Source organism: Acomys minous, assembly GCF_964271855.1.
Source record: "Acomys minous genome assembly, chromosome: 5".
Classification (NCBI taxonomy): domain Eukaryota; kingdom Metazoa; phylum Chordata; class Mammalia; order Rodentia; family Muridae; genus Acomys; species Acomys minous.
Genome location: NC_140494.1, coordinates 122140918 through 122163717, shown reverse-complemented (window position 1 = coordinate 122163717; position 22800 = coordinate 122140918). Strand labels below are relative to the sequence as shown.

The 22800-nt window shown below is 41.1% G+C and overlaps 2 protein-coding genes across 4 annotated transcripts in view; both read left to right on the top strand.

Annotated features, from left to right (window-relative positions):
- PIAS1 (protein inhibitor of activated STAT 1) overlaps positions 1-22800 on the top strand; it is a 113634-nt gene that overhangs the window by 22970 nt on the left and 67864 nt on the right. For all 3 annotated transcript variants that reach the window (XM_084781416.1, XM_084781417.1, XM_084781418.1), the window contains exon 2: positions 8784-9228. In XM_084781416.1, coding sequence (XP_084637542.1) covers positions 8784-9228 — 445 coding nt within the window. The remainder of the gene's footprint in view (positions 1-8783; positions 9229-22800) is intronic.
- LOC311597326 (metallothionein-1G-like) lies at positions 767-1231 on the top strand. The gene has a single exon (XM_084781579.1). It carries the CDS (start codon positions 909-911, stop codon positions 1083-1085), a length of 177 nt encoding a protein of 58 aa, XP_084637705.1. The 5' UTR covers positions 767-908; the 3' UTR covers positions 1086-1231.

Below are 22800 nucleotides of genomic sequence, written 5' to 3'. Positions count from 1 at the left end.
TTGTTGAGCTAATTTCTGTAGGTCTTCTATAGTATTCCCTCCTGTCCGTTTCTGTGTCTGTCCTAGTAACACTGTCCCCTGTCCTGCCTGAGCTTTGTGCTAAGACCCTGGTGTGTGTTAGTAATAAGGAGTCTGGAGTCAGGCATCATCATCTTACTGTCAGACCTCAAATTTAGTGTCAAATTTCTTACACATAGGGTGGGAATTACTAGCAGTCTTGTGTTGTGGGTTCAAATTTGTGCTAGGGAAACTAATCATGTTTATTAGAACATGTATAGCAGGCACATTTAAGCGTTTAACATGAAAGTTTTATTTTTATCCACCCAAGTCACTAACAAGACTATAATTGAAAACATTCCTAAGATTAATAGACTACTGACTATATGAGCTACTTCTCAAGAGCAAGAGATTCATTTGATAGTTAGCAATATAACGTTTTAAAAGTTTAAGGAATCTTTTCCCTTTTCTTTTCTTTCTTTCAAAAAGATTCTTGAGGCAGCATTGCTGTGTAGTCTAGGCTGGTCTTGAATTAGTAATCCTGTCCTAGTATCCCAAGTGCTGGAATTGTAGGTATGTGTCACTATTCCTGGCAATCCTTTATTTTAGAGAGAGAGGGGGGGGGGGAGGAGTGTGTGTGGCCAGTGTGTGGAGGTTAGGGCATAGGTGTTGGTTTGCCAGAGATTAAACAGGGAGTTAAGCTGGGCAGCAAGGGCTTTTTCCTGCTGAGTCATCTCAGCAGCCCGTAGTACCCTCCTTTTAAAAGTGAAAGTGTAGCTTTTGCACTCGGGTCGGGTCCCACAACTATAAAGAGGGCAGCCGGCCTGCTAGGCATCACCCAGACCTCCAGCGGCCTGCCTGCCTGCCAGCGCCTTACTTGCTCTGTAGCTCCAGCTCTCCGAGACCTCAGAATGGACCCCAACTGCTCCTGCTCCACCGGCAGCTGCTCCAGCTCCTGTGCCTGCAAGAACTGCAAGTGCACCTCCTGCAAGAAGAGCTGCTGCTCCTGCTGCCCTGTGGGCTGCTCCAAGTGTACGCAGGGCTGTGTCTGCAAGGGCTCTTCAGACAAGTGCACCTGCTGTGCCTGATGTGAGGACACTGCTGCTCCCACTTGTAAATAGTAGTGCTGGACCACACCAGAGTTTTTCATACAGCTCCACCCTTTTCCCTAAAACCCCTTTTCTACTAAGTATATGAATAATAAAAGCCTATTTGGTTCTAAAAAAAAAAAAAAGTGAAAGTGCAAACCGGGTGTGGTGGTGCACGCCTTTAATCCCAGCACTCGGGAGGCAGAGGCAGGAGGATCTCTGTGAGTTCAAAGCCAGCCTGGTCTACAAAGTGAGTCCTGGACAACTAAGGCTACACAGAGAGACCCTGTCTTGAAAAATCAAAAAAAAAAAAAAAAAAGTGAAAGTGTACCCCCCATATTACAATTTGATGAGCTAGTGTCCAATTTGTATGGAAATCTGAATCCTTTACATAGTATTACCATCCTGTCACACAGTAGGTGTTGAAATCGTGTGATGCTTCGCTGTGCTCATCCTTTCCTCTGTGTACAGAGTAGGTGCCTGACCACCATGGAAGAAGCATTCATTTATAGCACATTCACATGCAGAGCAGAGCAGCCTTTTCCTTAAATAAGAGCCACATTTTCCTCTCTCCACACATGAAGTTGGTCAGTGTGTTAGTATTTTAAATTCTAGGATTTTAAATTAAATTAAACTAAACCTAATACTGTGTCCAAATTTTAAAACAGTCTGGGTTAGATTTGTTATTTTTAGTATTCATGTTAACAAGAAGGAGCTTTTGAAGCCTATATCCATATGTTTCATGAAACGTGGTAGAACATGGATGAGGAGGACGTGTAAATCATCTATCAGAAACTGAAACCATGGTAACCCTTTCAAAATGTTAAGTTTGTACTTTGCTTGAAGGGAAATAGAATCTCTGTTTACATATAGTCACAATATTTTGTCATCTTTTGAGAGCGTAGTGTAATCAGTGTGATGGGATGGAGGCTGAGAGATGAAGGTGATAGCTGGAGGGCTGGTGCTGCAGATTACTTTCCAGTTGTCTTGTGTTGAGAAATAAATAACAGATGAGAAATGGGGGGAGCAGGAGTAGAGGGTTATGGAGAAGGATGCAGCCAACCTGATTTACTGCTGTGAGTAAAAACTGTCTAACTAGGTTTTCTGGTTAAACTAGGCCTTGCTGACAAATTGCTAACTCCCATTTGGTTATTAACTATTTGTTTTATATTTTCATTTCTATCTTTATTCTTTTTTTTCTTGTTTATTTGCTTGTTTGTTTTTTAAAAGCTATGTCTCTTTATAGCTAAGGCTGCTCTGGGACTGACTGCGTAGTAGCCTAGTCTGGCCTCACATGGAAGCAGTCCTACCTCAGTCTCTCAGGAGCTAGACTTACAGATAGGAACCACTGTGCCAGCTGTGAACCAGTACTAGTGGGAAGATTAAAAATGGCTCAGAAAATTTAGAATTCAGTCTCATTGAATAATCTGACTTTAAAAATAATGGAGAGAGTATTTTTATTTTATGATGCTTTCCTTAACGTATCTAAATTGTTGGTTTTTGTGGGGGCGGAACACTCTGACTTTGCATCCTAGCAGGCCTGGACCTCATTGTGTAGACCAGGCTGGGCTATAACTCATTTTGTAGATTGTAGACTTCCGTCAGTCCTCCCACCTCTTCCCAGTGCTGGTTTAAGGGCATGAGTCACCATGCCTGGCTTTAGTGTATATAATTATAGAACTTCAGATTTATAGAAAATAATGTTACATATGAAATATGACATAATTAACTACTTGGTTATATGGTGATATTAGATAAAGACTCTCAGTGCAGAGTCTGCTTTGTGACTGACCTGAAGCCACCACAGCAGGGTGTGAATGAGTGATTTTTAACAGCTGGAGGGGGCCTTAGTCTTCCTCACAATGTAGACACAGCTGTTAATAAGGAAGGTCAGAGCTAATGCTAGTATGGACTCTTTCCTCTTGTGTAGTAGGGAATAGAGACGCGTGCGTGCGTGCGTGCGTGCATGTGTGTCTGCAACACAGACTGGCATCAAACACACTGTTTAGCTGAGGGTGACTTTGAAGTTCTGATCCCTCTGCCTCCACCTCCCAAGTGCTGGGATTATAGGCATGTGCCAGAAAGCCTTGCATCTAAGCTTAAAGAATGTTTTAAAAACATTTATTATATGGGCTGCAGATATGGCTCAACAGTTAAGAGCATTGGCTGCTCTTCCATTGGTCCTGAGTTCAGTTTCCAAGACCCACATGGTGGCTCACAGCCATCTGTAATGGGATCTGAATTCCTCTTCTGGTGTGCGTGAAGACAAAGCACTCAAATGCATAAAATAAATTAATATTTAAAATTTTTATTATATATCATGTATATGAGTGTTCAGCTTGCATGCACGTATAGGCAGCATGTGTGGCTCCTGCTCTCGGGGATCAGAAGAAGGGAGTCAGATCCCCTAGAAATGGAGTTTAAGTTAGTGGGTAAGACACCATGTGGATACTGGGGATCGAACTTGCAAGTCCCAGCACCAGGGCCCTCTACCAAAGCAGCAAGTACTTTTAACTGCTTGAGCCTTCCCTTCAGCCCCTAGACCATCTTTTTTAATACCAACACTGGAAACACAAAATTAGGCTTCAAAATTCTGCACAAGATTTTCTCTCTAAAACTTTATATTGAGCCAAATTTAAGGACTGAGTGTAAGGAAGTGTTGATTGTATAATGCAGGGAATAAAAAGATGCCTCCCATGCCCCTCTTTCTCAGAAATCTACTAGAGAAAATACTTAAGAGAAGCCAAGAAAGGAGGAACAGAGACAAGGAAACGGGGTTCAGTGTGGGATATACATAGGAGTTCTTGGAACACATCAAAGGGAAATGCTGTGACCCTAAGTGTGCACCAGATCTGATCGAACTGTCCACATTGGAACCTTGTGGCAGGCCTAGGACGAAAAAGTTCTATAATTCTAGCATGTATGGGTCTGAGGTGCGAGAAGATAATGAGTTTGAAGCTAGCATGAGCTATAGCAAGTTCCAGGCTAGCTTGCGCTATATAGGGAGAACCCTGTCTCAAAAAATAACAAGACAACTCAGAACAAAACAGAATCAGAAAAAGGAAATAGAAGATCTAAAACAATACCAGCCAAAGTTAAAATGGCTTCACTTCACATAATTGAATATATTGAGAGGGGAAAGTTTGAATAATGCTGACGAATTGATAGTAGGCGTACAGAGTATTAATCAGGCACAAAATGGTATATATTGATTATAAAGATCAAAACTATATATAAAAAAGAGTAATTGTGATGTACTTTGGGCTCAGCAGTGAATTTTATGTAGACATTGTAATAATGTAAGAAGAGTCAATTGATTGAATCACAGATCATGATGGGGAGGTAGATGGTAGATGAGACTTGGCAGCTAAGAACACTATCTCATAGACGGTGAAAAATTCCAGAAGAAATAGCTAAAATTGAGTGCAGCAAGGAACTATTTCTTGTAAAACTAATAAGCTTTTTGTTTGTTTTGTTTTTCAAGACAGACAGGGTTTCTCTGTATAGCCTTGGCTGTCCTGGACTTGCTTTGTAGGCCAGGCTGGCCTCAGACTCAACAGAGGGCCGCCTGCCTCTGCCTCCCGAGCGCTGGGATTACAGGTGTGCACCACTGCACCCAGCCCCAGCTATTTAGGCTTTTAAAATTGGGTACATGTGCTAGAAGATGTCCCAATGGTTAAGAGAACTTGTTCTTTCCAAAGACGAGGGCTTAATTTCTATACCTATGTTAGCTTACAATCATCTCTACGTCTAGTTCCAGGAGATCCAGTTATCTCTTCTGACCTCCATGGGCACCAGGCATGCACACGGTGCACATACATAATAAGGAGGCAAAACACTCATACACATAAAATAAATAACTAAATTAAAAAATAAAAAATGTACATGTGGGGCTGAAAAGAGCACGGTGGTTTAAAAAAAGAAAAAAGTTCGCTGTTCTAAGAGGACCTATGTTTGGCTCCCAGCATCCACATCAGATGGCTCACAGCTAGCTATCTCTCCAGTTCCAAAAAGTTGAAAATCTGATGACCCCCTCTGGCCTCCTTGGGTATCCACATACAGGTGAAAATCACATAAAAATAAAAATTTTTTAAAGAAGTTTAAAATCACGCATATATCTGTCTGATTAAAAAAATAAAACTCTGTAGGAAGATTTCCTTCACAGAATACTCTTCTGTGCAGAATATAGAGGCTTCAACCATTTTTAATTCCCTAGGATTTTTGAGAACTCTATCATCCTAGGATGCAGTCAGCAGAATGCTGGAATTCCCTGGGAGGTGATGATTTCTGATAGCTATCATGGTTATCCTTAGTTATAGTATTCATTTTATTGTAGTTTTAACACATGAAGAATTTTAAGCATATTGCAGATTAAAATATATTTCATTTCAACGTCTCAGAAGTATTTAAATGTTTAGTTTTCCTGTGTGATGTCAACACCTCAGAATTGTGATTTAATTGTTCCATGCTTCTCTGCAGCCGTTCATTTGAGTGATGCTTCAGATGGCTAGACCTTTCCTGTTCCTTCTTCAGTTCTTAGTACGGCCTCTTAAAAGCACGTGAAAGCGCCGGGCGTGGTGGCGCACGCCTTTAATCCCAGCACTCGGGAGGCAGAGGCAGGCGGATCGCTGTGAGTTCGAGGCCAGGCTGGTCTACAAAGTGAGTCCAGGATGGCCAAGGCTAACACAGAGAAACCATGTCTCGAAAAACCAAAAAAAAAAAAAAAAAAAACAACAAAAAAAAAAGCACGTGAAAGCTCTTCCAGTAATAGCAAGGACCACCACCTGGCTTTTTACTGGGCAAGGTTATTAGGTGCAGTGATAATCATGTGATAACCAAGGAGAACTCACACACATCGTAGCCATAATTTTTTCTTTTTTAGTTTAAATGCTGAAACTTGGACTGGAAATTGAAATAAACTGATTTAATTGATTCCCACCCCCCCAATTAGTAGGCATGTTGTTTGTTTCTTCAAAATGTCTCTATAAAATAGTGAATATATAGTCTTTGTTTCCTGTGTAAAAAATTATGTTTGTCTCAAAAACATGGCTATGATAAATCCTCTTTTAAAAAGCAGACTGGAAATCCTGAGTTGCTAATAGGTATCTTCTGAGTGCATACTATGTAAGTATTATTGTAATGGTTGCTATTGTTTGCTTTGCTCTTTTTGAGGCAGTCAAAATGTAACTGACAGCTGTCAAGTTTATTTTGTCATTTAACTTTTTCTTTGATCCTTCAAGCAAGAGATTTTATTTTATGTAAATTGTCAGTGTGTTTTTCATAGAAATACAACAGTACATCTGCACTACATTTAATCTTACACTCACAGTTAAGGACAAAAGTTACCATCACTGAAATTTTTGGTAATTATTTGATTGCTGTTTTTGTTTGTGGCTTAGAGAATGGGATTGAATTAAAAGGAAAGATAGCTATCTCTAAAATTTTACTCTGCTTCCCCACTACCACCACCACCTGATTTAGAACAAACACGCTTGTCTATTGACCTCTAGTGTAATTGGCAGGGTCTAGAGTTGCCTGGGAGATGGGCCTTCAGTGAGCCTGTTGGGAGTATCTTGATTTTGTTTATTGATGTGGGAAGACCTGCCCACTATGGGCAATACCATCCCCCAACCATAATAGCAGCTGTGTGTGCTGGCTTTTATAATTGGAGAGCAGGAGGGGTGCTGAGGAGCATGATGCATTCAGTGCTCCCTGCTCTCAGTTGTGAATGTGATGTGGTCAGCTTCCTTAAGCACCTGTCTTCTTACTTCCCCACCGTAATGGATGTTACTCCTGAATTTTGAGCCAATATAGACCCTTTTCCATTAAGTTGCTTTTGTCAGCATTTTATCACAAGGACAGGAAAAAAAACTAAGACGGTGTGATGTTTGAATGAGACTGTCTCCCATAGGCTCAATTGGTGTTGTTGTTGAGGTAGGTTTTGGAAGTGTGGCCTTGCTGGAGGAAGCATGTCACTGGAGGTGGGAATTGAGAGGTTTTTGTTTTTTTGAGACAGGGTTTCTTTGTATAGTCTTGGGTGTCCTGGACTCACTTTGTAGACCAACCTGGCCTCGAACTCACAGTGATGCACCTGCCTCTGCCTCCCAAGTGTTGGGATTAAAGGTGTGCGCCACCACACTAGCTTGATTTGAATGATTTTTTTTCACTGCACATTTCAGCTCCATTCCTTGTCATGCTTTTCTTGTTCATTCCTTCACTGTCCACATAGTTGATAACAAACTCTGGTTCTAGATGCTGGAGATAAGAGTCATGGTTCCAGTTCTAGAAAGCCTCAGTCTGGGCCAGGAATCACTGCATGGATGGAGAGAAATGATAGTGCAGCCAGATAACTGAAAATCAATGCCAGAGCAGTGACTGGTAGATGTAGACATAAAGCAGTTTCAATCTACTGCTGGGAGAAGTTGGACCTGAGGGTCCTGCTGGGAAACAGTGGAAGGGATGGACAGATCTTTGACTGGCCAGCCACCTTGCACCAGAGTGCTTCATTCATGGTCACTTTAGGGGCTGTTCTGCTACCTGAGAGGGCCAGCTAATGCAGTGTTACTCAACCCTTTCACCTGGGTTGCCTACGACCCGCTGGAAAACACAGATATTTACATTACAGTTCATAACAGCAGCACAATTACAGTCATGAAATAGCAATGAAAGTAATTTTATGGTTGGAGGTCACCACATTAGGATTTGTATCAAAGGGTTACAGCCTTAGGAAGGTAGAGAACCACTGATCTAATGTGCTGGCTGAGAACGGGTGTTTAAGTGAGTGGTACTGGAAGGTAGGGAGGCAGTGCAGCCACTGTGTGTTGGTAATTGATCCAAGGCCAGAGAACCCAGCAGTTAAGGGATGGAGGACTTAAAGAATGGGAAGCTTGCAGGTGTGTGCCCGTCCTGTCAGGGACAGGGAGGGCTTCCATAAGTAGCAGTGTGGTCAGGGTCAGTCCTTCCTCTTTGGTTCTCTTTTCTGTTGCTTTAAAATGGGAGGTTCTAATTAACTTTCCATTTCCTGTTCTTAGAAGGTGGGGGGAAGTAGAAACATGATGAAATAAATTGTGAACACAGTGTTGATGAAGGTAAGTAGATTTCTGTCCTGTAGCTTCATGCATTATGGTGTACACGTGGAATTCCTGATGGCTAAGTGGGAAGTGCAGGCTTTAGCATCTGATGGGACTGCCAGCTAGCTGTGTAGCAGCAAAGACTAAGGAGGTAAGCCACAGGAAAATAGCAACTGTTCCTTGAATTCCAGAGTTAGTATAGAATAGTACTTGAGAATGTGTCTGGTTCTGAGGTGGGCTGCTTGGCTTTAATAAACTTAACAGGTTTTTCCCTCAAGGCAAGGCTCCTCTTGAGGGCACATTGCTGCTCTTTGCTGTCCATAATCTGGGCTTCTGGAGAATTAGTGCTTGTTAATGTCACTGAACAGTAGTAGGATAAAGTGAGCTATTGTCCTGCATAGTGCAAACTTGACCCTTTGTCTTTTAGAATCCCACATGGAAACCAGTAAAGTATGCTACTACTCTTTTAAAGCTTCTTTGCTATTAATTGGCTAAGCTTTGTTTAAAATAGTATGGTAAATGGGCTGGCATTTAAGCAAACCATATGAAGAGGCTAAATAAAAACTGTTGAATATTGTAAATTGTGGTTTCAGATACTAATATTTTACGTTTCACTTTTTTCTCTAAGCAAATGGTTATGAGCCTTAGAGTTTCTGAACTTCAAGTACTGTTGGGCTACGCTGGGAGGAACAAGCACGGACGCAAACACGAACTTCTTACAAAAGCCCTGCATTTGTTAAAGGCTGGCTGTAGTCCTGCTGTACAAATGAAAATTAAAGAACTCTACAGGCGGCGGTTCCCTCAGAAAATTATGACGCCTGCGGACTTATCTATCCCCAATGTACATTCAAGTCCTATGCCAGCGACCCTGTCTCCATCTACCATTCCACAGCTCACGTATGATGGTCACCCTGCATCGTCCCCACTACTCCCTGTTTCTCTTCTGGGACCTAAACATGAACTGGAACTCCCACATCTCACGTCAGCGCTACACCCAGTCCATCCGGACATAAAGCTGCAAAAGCTACCGTTCTATGACCTGCTGGATGAACTGATCAAGCCCACCAGTCTGGGTAAGAGCGAGGGGGGCCGCTGGGCAGCTGCTGCGCCTCTCATCTTCCCTTCAGACTTTGAGTTTGACCCAGTTTTATTAAGTTTGTGTTTGGTGTTAGTGTCAGGATACTAATGAGAATCTTTTGAGTTTAGATTAAATCAAATATCTAAGAACTGTTCTTTAGACAAAAGTAAAAAGGTGGTGTGGTGACCGATGGCTTCAGACACAATTAATACTAAGTCTGAGCAAAGTTTCATTGTATAAACTCTGGCTGTGCAGTATCTTGCTGTGTAGACCTCCTTGAACTCAAAAGATTCTCCTGCCTCTGCCTCTTGAGCCATTGAATTTAAAGGTATGGTCCAGTGTGCCTGGCTTCTCATTAATGTATTTCTTATGAATTAAAATTGAAAACAAATCACCATGAGCCTCTAAATTCTGCTTTTAATTTTCAGCAGTTGATGACAACTAAAACAGACTGACTGGTTTGGATTACTTGAATGTGTAAATGGTTTTAATTATCATGAAAGGAAATTGGAGCTTTGATGTTGTGGTCAACTTTCAGCTGCTGTTTTTCAAGCGGAGGCATGTGCTTTAGGCATACACATGTGACAAATTCCTATTCATGTAAAATGAATGCTAGAAGTTTCTGTTACTAGGTTTCCCACCCTGAGATTTCCTTTTCAAGGTATTGAGTTCAACATTAATCAGTTTTAATTGCTATGATGTCCCCTTACTTTATTAATGTGAAACACAACTAACTTTGTTGTGAGTTTTGATGCCTTTGGTGTAATAGACTTTTACAGTAGTCTTTCCTGCATGCTGGCTTGTTAGAAATCAGTACTTGACAAATTGTGGCTGGCAAGCTAATTCTAGTGGTTTGTTTTTGTGTGATATTTTATGTGAGAACTTTGTTGCTGTTTGAGGCAGGGTCTCACTCTGTAACCCTGCTGGGCATGGTATTCACAGCAGTTTTTACCTGTTCTGCTTCCTCGGTGCTCAGCTTACATGCGGGAGTCACTGTCCCCAGCTCAGGTTTTTGTTTTTAATATTCCTAAAATGTAAAAGCTGGTAAATATATAAATAACAGATCATGTGTGCTCTCGGAGCCTAAAGTATTTGTGTGTCTCTTATAGAAATGTTTGTTGATTCCTGTCATTAATATTAAACGTTTCAGTTTGAGGAATTTCTGAGTATTAAGAAACTAGTTTTGAGTGGGGTTGGAGTCTAATGTACTTGTGTGGCTTGGCATTCCACACAAAGTAGAGTATGAACTTGAATTCTCCTGTCTCTCTACCTCTTAAGAGCTAGAATTACAGGCATATGCCACCAGTCTTTTGGAGATGATTTTTTTAAATTAGATTTTTAACTCTTTGAGAATTTCATCTCCCACAATATGGTCCCTTCCTATCTTCCGGTCTTTTTTGTTTGTTTGTTGGTTGGTTTACAATCCCCTGAATCTAGTCAGCGTTTGTGTATGGGGGTGGGGCTGTGTGCTGGGCTTCAAGCCTGGGACAAGCAGCCGAGGTGCCTTTTTTGAACCAAGGCAAACCTGACTTCCAGCTTCTCCGAGCATCCCTCTGTCCTTACCTACTACAGGGCATGGCTGGCATGCTCTGAGCTCTCTCTCCAGCAGAGCGAGGGGCCGCCCTACTCCTCTCCCAGAGGCTCTTTACTATATGATTGAGACATTTTGGTTCCCCTCTCTCCTCTCTTCTCTCTCTGCGCATGCACTTTTCTGTCTCCCGCTGCATTGCGACGCCTCTAGCCCCATTCTTTGGCACCAATAAACCTGCATTTATATACTTTAACTTGTCTTGAATTAGCTCATTGCACTGGCAGAAAGAATGATAACATATTCCTGTGATTTTGAGAGCATTACTGCAGTTCTATCATTGAATGAGGAAGTAGTTGCTTTTAGCAGAATTTTGTAGAATAAATGAAGATACAGAAAGATTTCCAAGCAACATGAATTTTATTATATATGTGTGTGTGTGTGTGTGTGTACTCTGTGTACACATGTGACAGCATATGTAGGAGGTCAAAGAGTTGGTTCTCTCTACCATGCACATCTTCAGGATCAAGTTCAGATAATCAGGCTTGAAGGCAAACGTCCTTACCTGCAGAGCCATCTTGCTGGCCTAGCAAACAACATGCAGTTTGCTAGTTTGTTTGTTTGCTTGACAACATGCAGTTTATAACACACCATTTAATTCTTTTTTTTTTTTTTTTTAATTTTTTTTTTAGAGCCAGTTGGTGGTGTTGCATGGGAAACAAAGGCAGGTATATCTCTTGAGTTTGAGGCTAGCCTGTTCTACTGAGCAAGTTCCCGGACAGCCAGGGCTACCTAGAGAGAAACCCTGTCTCAAAAAAACAATATATAATTTATTAATTTTTTTGTATGTGTTTGAATGTTTGCCTTCATGTGAGTGCCTAATATCTGGGGATCAGAAGAGGCCTTTAGATTTCCTGGAACTGAAGTTACTGGTTGTAAGGCACCATGTGGATGCTGGGAATTGAGCCCAGGTCCTCTGTAAGATCAGTAAGTGATTTTCACTGATGAGCCATCGCTCTAGCCACATTTTATTATTGTTTAAAATTCTATTTAATTTTATTTTATATGCATTAAGTGTGAGGGTATCAGATCACCCAGAACTGGAGTTACAGACAGTTGTAAGCTGCCATGTAGGTGCTGGGAATTAAACCTAGGACCTCAGTGCTCTTAACTTCTGAGCCATCTCTTCAGTGCTCACCCCCCATTCTTAAAAAGACCAAAACAAGGAAAAACAAAACAAAAAACCAAATAAGTGCTTGCTTCAGCAGCACATATACTAAAATTGGAATGATACAGAGAAGATTAGCATGGCCCCTGCTCAAGGATAACACGCAAATTCGTGAAGCGTTCCATATTTTTAGTCACTATGAATGTAACATATAGAACTCATTCTCATGATTGTCACATGGTTCTCCCTGCTGTATGTAGTTTGTTTTATACATGTGTAATAAAACAAAACTATAAAAAACCAAATAAACAAAACACTTGTTGACAATCTACCTAATGCGTATAAAGCTTATGTGTATGATCATTGTTTAAAAAAAAAAGTTTGTATGTTTACACAGTTAATGCATGGTACTTGTGTTTTTTCATAGATGAATCTTGTACATAGGTGTTGTGGCTAATTTAGCAGTATGGCCTAATAATGTTTCTTATTAGTCCTATAATTATTATTACAGCAGTATTTTCTAACCCGCTAGCAATCAGTGAAGACACAGGTACCTGCTATGTTTTAAAATAGCATTAGTTTACCTGGGGTAGGGCAGATATTAATCTCCTAAACTACTTCCCATGGTGGGGCAGGTATCCTACACCCTGCCCCGAGCCCATACCATCTGCTTCTAATAATTTCTATCAAGTTACTTCCCATCCACAATCCTAAATACTTGCCAATTACCGTCATCTGGGTCAAATCCTCCATCCACACTGGTCAGGCGCGTCTCCTCTACCTAACTCATGACACCGGCCGTGCTCCTTTCTGCTCCTCTTCCTGTCTCTCTCCCCAAAGCCCTTGAACCGTAGCCATGTCCCTTTTGCCCTGCCCAGGTGTGTTGGCTTTTATTGGTCAGAAAGGAACAAGTTTTTAAGCAAGATTACAGACATTTTGGGATATGTGAGTCTGCCTGTTTGGGCAGACCAGACCAACCTCCAACACATAGAATTGTGTTATTTGTCTTTTATTTCTTCCTTAAGATAAGCATCTGTTCTTGCCTGACTCATGTAGATCTCTACCATTTTAAAGACCTTACCTGTGCTTGTATAAAGTTTATATGTATTCATATAGATACATTATCACCTGAAGGACAGTCATTACATCACCTGAGATTTGAAAGAACAATGTTGATAGCTTGGATTTAATTGAGTCAAGCTTTTAAACTTAATTCTTTTTTTTTTTTTTTTTTCTGAGACAGGGTTTCTCTATGTGGCTACCCTGGAATCTTGTAGAGCAAGCCGGCCTCGAACTCACAGAGATCTGCCTGCCTCTACCTCCCAGAGTGCTAGGATCACAGGTGTGTACTACAGCGTCTGGCTTTAAACATTTTTCTAATCTTTTTTTTAAAAGATTTTATTTATTTATTTTATGTATATGAGTTCTCTATATGCATGTACACCAGCACACGAGAAGAGGGCATCAGATCACACTATAGATGGTTGTGAGCCACCATGTGGTTGCTGGGAATTGAACTCAGGACCTCTGGAAGAGCAGACTGTGCTCTTAGCCACTGAGCCATCTCTCCAGCCCCAACATTTTTCTTAATTTTAATCATTGACCTCTCATGCTGTCACTAACATATTCAAGTGTTGGTGAGATTAAGATGATATTTAATATGTTCATCAGTTTTGTTTTGGAGAGTAGAAATGCAAACTGGATAAGTACGTTAGATGATGTTTAGAAAGTTAAACTCACTGTGCTGAGGTGCTTTCCTCAAATATATGTATTAGATTTTCATTCTGATGTCTGCATTCATTGTTTCCAGTTTCATACCCATATGGGTATTGTAGCTTGACTTAATTCACCATAGTTTACCCTTATGTCTTAGTGGTTTAATCCCAGCACTAGGGAGGCAGGGGCATGTAGATCTCTGAGTTTGAAGTCAGCCTGGTCTCTAGACTGAATTCCAGAATTTTATTATTTTGTATTAAGTGTCTGTGTGTGTGTGTGAGAGAGAGTGCAGGTGCCTAAAGAGGCCAGAGGTGTTGGATTTCCTGGAGCTCCACTTACAGGTGATTGTGAGCTGCTGCTATGGTGGCTGGGACTGAACTCTCTTCCCCTGGAAGAGCAGTGCATGCTCTTAATCACTGAGCTATCTCTCCAGCCATCTCTACCCACCCCCTCTTTTTTTTTTTTTTTTTAAGACTAGCGTCTTACTATGTAACTGTGCCAGCACACATGTAACCTGAGGCCTGTCTTTGTGTTCTTAGCTGAGAGTGTTGTTGTTTAAGGCTGGACCTCACTCTGGCTCAGGCTGGCTTGGAACTCACTGTGAACTAGGCTTGATTTGAGCTTGCAGCAGCCCTTATGTTTCCACTCTGGCTCCTGATTATTGAGGCACCACACCCACCTCAGAATTTGTTTTTATACTCCAGAAAAGTTAAAGTTAAACCAGTGACTGTACCAGGAGTTGGCTAGTTAGTAGGTAAGGGGATTGGTTGTCACCAAGCCTGAGAACCTCATTTTGATCCCAGGGAGCCACACGGACAAGGAGAAAATTGACTCCAAAAAGTTCTTCTTTGACCTCCACATGTGTGCCCCCATCCCATCCGTAAATAAATGTTTAAAAAAAAAACACATTGAATATGTAACAGAGACCATGTGTGCCTGCGTAGTCCAAAGTATTTACTGTCTGGCTCTTTCAGGAAAAGTTAGTTGATTCTTGTAATAAATCACTGGGTGTTTCAGTCTTGTTGATTGGTGAAACTTGAGAACACATTTTGAGAATTTTTGGAGTTGCTGCCTTTTTTTTTTTTTTAAGACAAGGAAGGTCTCATGCAGTAGCCTGGGACTTGGAACTCCCTTTGTATAGTTCAGACTGGCTTCAAACTTGCAGCAGTCCCCATGCCTTGGTCTCTCAAGCTCTGTAACTACCTGAGTGCACCACCTAAAGGTTACTTAGGGACTCTGTGGGGTTTTTTGAACTTTTTTTCCCCTTTTCTTTTGTAGGCAAAGTCTGTGTACTCTGACCAGTCTGGAACTCAGTGTGTAGATCAGGCTAGCTTTCACCTGATTCTTCCTTCTAAGTGCTGGGATTAAAGATGTGTGTGAACCACCACACTTACTTTTTGAACATTTTAAATTTCTTCTTTGACAGTTTCATACATGCAAACAATGTATCTCGATCATTTCTTCCTCCCGTCATCACTACCTTAATGACATTGTCATGTGTACTAGTGATGGATAAGCATGTTTGATTTCTCCCTAAAGAGCTAGTAAGTAAATAGCTACAAATTCAACTCAGTATGTAGCTGCTGATGACTTTGAGCTCTGGATTTTCCTGGCTCCGTCTCCCAAGTGTCACTAAGCTTTTTGGTTCTTTTGTTTGTGTCCACTGTTTTAAATGGCCCCTGAAATATTGTCTAATGGTCTGAGTGTAAGAACTGTTGATATAAGGCACTATGTAGCTGGGCATTGTGACCCATACCTTTAATCCCAGCCCTTGGGAGGCAGAGACAAGTACCGGGGCAGCCAGGGCTGCACGGAGAGAGCCTGTCTCCAGAAACAACAACAGAGATATAAGTTACAAGTGTTAAATAAGCTCTGCTGAGGAGAGAGATAGCAGTATTGTCAGCCTTGTGTTAGGGTTGATGAATCAGTGACAAGTTACTACTAAACAGGTAGGTTTCAGAGGCAAATACACAGTACACAGAGCATTAGCGCACAAAATGAGGCTATGTGCTGATTAGTTGATGTAAGTTTTGTGAGCAGAGAGGCTTGCAGGAGCCAAATGCTGCTTCTGCTAGTACTAGACTAGTTCATTGCTTGAGTGACTGCATAGAGCAAAACTGCTGCAAATAACCATAATTGACTGCATGTATAATGTGATTCAAATGCCAGTTTTTGTGACTGACTCCATTGTGGTGTGTTTTCACATAAAAATACAAGAGTAGTGTGTCACTATGTTTCCAGTTTTTCATTCCTATCATAGAATTAAAATAGAGGCAAATATTTTGATTTTGAGTCAAAATTAATCTCTGGATGTTTGATTCAGTAAACATTTGTTGCATGGGACTGCTTTAATGAATATGAGAATGATTTTGAAAAAGAGTAGGAGTAACCTGTAAATTTTAGGATGGACACAGCTGTGGGGCTGTGCTTTTCTGGATTCTTTAGTGTTAGAAAGAGTTTCACTATGTAGCCCTTAGTAGACCTTGATCTTGCTATGTAGTCCACGATGGCTCCAAACCCACCTGGGATTAAAGGCATGTGCTATTAAAACCCAGCGAAGACTGTTGTTTAAATGAAGTGGCCCTATTCATACAGAACTTGCTTTCCTAAATGAATTCTTTCCGGAAAAGCTCATTTGTGTAGATCTTAGAAAATCTTGCGTTTTGAGAAATTAAATAGTTTTGTGGTTTTTTTAAAAAAAGATTTATTTATTTATACAGCATTCTGCCTGCATGTGTGCCTGTATGCCAGAAGAGAGCACCAGATCTCATTATGGATGTTTATGAGCCACTATGTGATTGCTGGGAGTTGAACTCAGGACCTTTGGAAAAACACCCAGTGCTCTTAACCTCTAAGCCATCTCTCCAGCTCCTGGGTTGTTTTGTTTTGTTTTTTTAAACGCATACATTAAAATAAAGCCCTTAAAGAGCTTTGTTTTGGCATATAGTTGAACAACTGATCACAGCGTCACTTGAGTTTTAAATGTGAGAGGTAAATTCAGTTATTCTTTCCTCCTTCCATTTGGCCAAAAGCATTGATCTGGGCACTATTTAGAAACGCCCAGTCTGGATGTTGTGAGCAGACCTTCACAAACACACAACATAAAAACATTTGGCTTGCACCTGGAATTAATCAGTTAATCAATTGATAGGGTCTCAGCCCGTGCTTCTGCCTTGTAAGTCCTAAAATCACAGGGATGTCAGCAGGCCCGTGTTTCCTGCTACATGAGTTCTGAAGATCCTAGCAGTGGGGTGGTTGATGAGACAGTTGGTAGCTGTGTTTATATTGACACCTGGTCTTGTGGAGCAGTCTTCTCTCTAAATCCCTGTGTGGTGAAGGTTAGCCTTGAACTCCTGATCCTCCTGCTTTTGGATTACTGGCATGCTGTCTGTGCTCTGTTTTATAAAACTCAAGGCTTCTTGTATGCTAGGCAAGACTCTGTCAAGTGAGCTCCTTCTGCCCCATTGTGGGCTTATAGTCTTATTTAGAAGCTAGATTAGTGTCTTCTTTAAAAGTTTATTATTATTTTTTAATGTGTGTGGATCTTTTGCCTGTATCTGAGTCTGTGTTATCACATCTGTGCCTAGTGCCTGAGGAGAGCTTTGGGGTCCATGGGACTGGAGTTGCATGTAGTTGTGAGCCACCATGTAGGTGCTGGGACTCAAACCTGGGGCCTCTGCAAAAGCAGCCAGTGCTCTTGCCTGCTGAGCTGTTTCTCCAGTGCAAGTGGGAAGATTTCTTTTTCTTTTTTTTTTCTTCTTTTTCCTCCTAAGTAGAATTAAGTTCAGGGCCCTTATGCATGTGAGGAAAGTGGTAACTGTGGAATTACATTTGCAGTAGCCTTTTTTTTTTTTTTTGTTTTGTTTTGTTTTGTTTTGTTTTGTTTTTTGTTTTGGTTTTTTGAGACAGGGTTTCTCAATGATAGCTTTGGCTGTCCTGGACTTGGCTCTGGTAGACCAGGCTGGCCTCTTAACTCACCTACCTCTGCCTCCTGAGTGCTGGGATTAAAAGTGTGCACCACTATGCCCGGCTATGCCTTTTTCTTTTTAAAGGAAGTATTCTCATACAGATATTTGCAATAGTTTCAGACTTTTGAAGGTATATAAATCATTCATATAAAATCTTCTGAATAAAAACAATTGAGCCAGGCCTTGGCGGTGCAATTTTAATCCCAGCACTTGGGAGGTAGAGGCAGGCGGGATCTCTGTAAGTTCGAGGCTAGCCTGGTCTTCAGAGTGAGTTCCAGGCAGGGCTACATAGAGAAACTCTGTCACAAACAAACAAAAATCTCTTTGTGAAGGTTGTATAAAAGTATACATTCATATACACGTGGCGTTTGCTTTAGGGAAATGAAGGCATCAAATGCTTCCCATCTCCTTGGGAGTGAAGGTGAGTCGTCCTGTTGGGGTTTGTGCCAAGCAGAGGAGGCTCCTGCTGTATCTTTTAACATCAGCTACTGGTGTTTTCTGCCAAGGGGTGCTGACGTTGGATTATACTTGACAATTTCCTTCTCATTTTGAATAATTGAGTTTTCCTTTTCCATATGCCTAATAGCAAGTGTCTGGAGATCAGGCAGTGTATTTATGGACATAGGCCTTGAGCAGCAGGTGGAAAGGCCTTTCCGGGGACTTGTGAACACTAAATAAAGCAGAATGCGCCCTTGTGTGCCTGAGGCTGGGGGAGTGGAGGGCACTGGATCTCTCTAGGTGGGTGTCCTCACTAGCACATTTGCTTCCTAGTTTGGCAGCACTGATCTTCAGAACAAAACTCCAAGGTTTACCTATGCTTTGTCAGTAATCTTTTTATCTGCGGATTCTGACTTCGTGTTTAGTGGTATTTACACAGTTGTCCTGAAGCCTGAGGCATTCAAGTGTGCTTTAGTGAATGGATATCTGCGTATTTGAGTGTAATCTTGGGAACTCTATTAGACTTTCTTGGTTAGAAAGGAATTTTGACAGCTAGTAAAGAGCTCAATTATATAGTTGTAAATAAGAAATAAAGCCTGTTAAATTGAGTGATCAGAGTTGGGAGATAGCTCAGTAGTTAGAGCATTGGCTGCTCTTTGGATTCCCAGGACCCACACAGCAGCTCACAATTTCTTTAATTCCAGTCCCCGAAGAGCCAGTAGTCTTCTCTGGCCTTCATGAGCACCAGGTATGCACAGACATAGATGCAAACAAAGTATATATATATATTCACAAATTAAACATATGCACAAATATTTTAAAAATTAAAAATATATACACAAATTACAAAACACAGCTTCATGCTGCACATGATAGTGCAGACTTGTAATTCTAATATTCAGGAGGCACAGAGGAATCAAGAATTCAAGACAGTCCTCAGATATATAGTGAATCCAAATCAGCCTGGGCCACATGAGACCCTGGCTTATTAAACAAACAAACAAAAATAAAAGGAATCAATGAATAAACATGCTGTAAAGTGGCTCTACTCAGGTGGCACTTTTAGCATCTAATTTCCTTTGCACCTTTATGCTGCCCTCATTGGCACAACTAAATCTTGATTACATTCTATTTCTAACAAGTTTAGCCAGTAGTAATGCCCCCAAAATGAAAATAACTAAACAATAACTGAAAAAAGAGTTTGAATAACTAATCTCCATCCAAAACTATTGGGTTCTTTTGTGAGCATTATCAGAAGAAAAGAAAAGAAGTCATCCACGTATTCTTCAGTACAGTGTCGTTCACAGGATGAGGGCTTGAAGGAAAAAACATACTGCATAAATCAGATTCTTCCTGGACTATAGACAGTTGTCCCGAAGCCTGAGGCTGACTGCCTCCTTCTCACAACCATAGCTTTAAATAAGAATTTTATATGTTAAATTTTTATTTAATTTTAAAATTAGTATGCTGGTGGTGCTTGCTGTCATCCTGACAGCTTGAGTTCAATTTCCAATGCAGCAAAGAGAATAGACTCTCACAATTTGTCTTCTGACTTTCTATATCTATATGCGCACTCACATGTATTTGCATACATGTATGCTTACACATGTATGTGCATACGCATACACACAAAACACAAACACAGACAATTTTAATTGATATATTATGATTGCATAAAGAAGAAACCACTTTTGTATAATATTAACACTTCTTTGAAATGTTGAACTTCTCCATACAGTGATTGGTGTTCAATTTGTAGCCTATGTTCACAATTTAAGAAAAAAATCAAAGGAAATGGTTGGTAAACCTGATTATATAATTGTTTATTCTTAAGATTTAAAGATAGGGGCTGGAGAGATGGCTCAGAGGTTAAGAGCACCATCTGCTCTTCCAAAGGCCCTGAATTCAATTCCCAACAACCACGTGGTGGCTCACAATCGCCTGTAATGAGATCTGGTGCCTTCTTGTGGTGAGCAGGCACATGTGTGGGCAAATATTGTATAAATAAGAAATAAATCTTTAAAAAAAAGATTTAAAGATATTTTCCCTTGAGGATGTGATACATGTATACAGTGTATTGCAATCATATTCACTCATATGCCTCACCTAACTCTTCCAGACCCTCCTCCACAACTCCCTATGGAAGATTTTTAAAGTTCAAGTATAAAGATGAATATCAAGTAGGAACAACTTTTTTAAAGATTAATTTATTTTTATGTATATGGGTGCTTTGCCTACACTTACGTATATGCACTATATTTGTGCCTACAGAAGCCAGAGAAGGTTTCTGATCGCCTGGATTTAGGGTTACAAATGGTTTTGAGCCACTGTGTGGATGCTGGGAATTGAACGTGGGTCCTCTGAAATCAGAGTAGTAAATGCTGTAAACCAGAAAAACAAGTTTTAAAAGATTATTTTTATGTGTATAGTGTTTTGCCTGCATGCATGTGCCTAGCGTCCATGGAGGTTAGAAGAGGGCACCAGGTCCCCTGCAACTGGAATTACAAACTGTTGTAAGCTACCATGTAGGTGCTGGGAATCAAACCCAGGTCCTTTGGAAGAACAGCACTACTTTTAACTGCTGGGCCATGGCTCCTGTCCCTAGGGTGGGAAAAGGAATCAAAGATACACATGAATCAAAGATGATACATCACTGTGAGAGAGGGTACAAAAAAAGAATCAGTTAAACAAAATTTTAAAGTGAACAAATATGGGTTGTGGTTGAAAATTTCTCTTCATCCTAGCACTCCAGACACTTCAGGGTGTGTGGGGAGGAGAGGTGGTGTGTGGGGTTGAAAATTCAAGGCCAGCTGGGCTACATAGTGAGGCTCTTGTTCTCAAACAAAACTAAAGAATAGGTAAGTTACTGAAGAGAGAAATGCAGCTAGGAAATAGTATTATTTGTTGTCAAAATAAGTTTAAGGAGCTGAGGAAATGGCTCAGTGGTTAAGACACTTGCAGAAGACCCAGGCTCTGTTCCCAGCTCTGACGTAGTAGTTCACAGCCATCTGTAACTTCAGTTCCAGGAGATCTAGTGCCCTGTTCTAGCCTCTACAGGCAGCAGACATACACATGATGTACAGACATACATGCGGGCAAAACATTTATGCATATAAAATGTAAAAAAAAAATGATAAGGGGCTGGAGAGATGACTCAGAGGTTAAGAGCACTGGCTGCTCTTTCAGAGGTCCTGAGTTCAATTCCCAGCACCCACATGGTGGCTCACAACCATCTATAATGAGATCTGATGCCCTCTTCTAACCTGCAGGTGTACATGCAGGCAGAGCACTGTATACATAATAATAAATAAATAAATGTTTAAAAAAATAAAAGACAAATTGTAAATAAGTCAGTAATGAGATCTACGATCTCCTCTACCTGTCTGTGTTTTGGTCTCGCTCTCCTCACTACTTGGAGCGTTCTTTGGTAATCTTTTCGTGTCCTGCCACTTCTGACTCTCTGGGGTTTCCTTTGTCTGGGGCCTCACAGGCCTCAGCATGGCTGTTGCAGGGACTGCCCTCCAGCTATCCTAGCCCAGCAGCGTAGTGTCAGGCCTTGCAGACCTTCCTTTGAAATCTGGGTAGTAGTTCTCATGACCCTATAATTCTTGTATTCTGTACTCATGAAGAAACTAGCAGCATTGGAGAGTGCCAGGTTCTCCACCAGTCCCAGCAGAAGGCAGGCCTCCATGGGTCATATCTTGGTTTCTGTCTAGATTGATGGAAACACTTCTATCAATTTCCCTTGTGTACAGTGTACCTAGAACTCATCTTAAAATCTTTTACTGGGCGTACACCTTTAATCCTAGCACTTGGGAAGCAGAGGCAGGCTGATGTCGTGAGTTCTGAGGCCACCCTGGTCTATAGAGTGAGTTCTAGGACAGCCAGAGATAAACAGAGAAACCCTGTGTCGGAAAACAAACAAAAAAGCCAAAACAAAATCTTTGAAATGAGTTAATATGACCATTATACCTTTGAGCCTGCTTGGATAGGATTTGATGGGTGGTGTCTGAGCAATCTGGAGGTGTCTTAAAAGTATCTTTCCTAGTAATAGGCTGCCATTTCATCAGCAGCCACACTTCTTTTGGCTCCAACTTTACACACTTTCCTTATATGGACAAATTGTTTCACAACAAAAGTTTCCCAGGATTTTTTTTTTTAAGCAAACAACAAAACTCTGTTTTCTGCTAGCACTCTAACTACAAGAGTGACTAAATGCAGCCAGCAATAACCTGTTACAGTGGCATTTTCTGTGGCTCAGTCACCTAAACCTAGCCTTCCACAAAGTTTTAGCGCACATACACTTGGAAGTGACTTCCTTGCCACAGTGAAACAGAATGACTCCTGTGGTAAACTTGACGAGCCTGGCCTTCCTGGCTACGTTAGAGGTCACCAGACCACCTAGTAAGCATCTCCAGACCATTACCTCCAGACTTCCAAACTGCTCTAGAAACCAGTTCCAACTCCTTAAGGACCACACAATCAAGTTTTGCTGAGACCAATTGACCTCACTTTTCAGGTACCATTTTTCTGTAAGTTTTCTGTTGCTGTGACAAATGCTGGAGGAATAGGAGGGAAGGAAGACTGACTTACTTGAGTTTCAGAGCACCCATGGTGAGGTCAGCATGATGGTGGCAGGAAAAGGTGGCATAGGCCATCACCTGACTCAGAACAAAAGCGTGAGCTCTCACTGCCATCTCAATGCTAGAATTTTTCATTGTTCCCAAATGAATCCCTGAAGCATCAGCC

Bases quoted from the DNA above. Each gene is read 5' to 3' on its own strand.
- LOC311597326 (XM_084781579.1), top strand. From the start codon at position 909: ATGGACCCCAACTGCTCCTGCTCCACCGGCAGCTGCTCCAGCTCCTGT.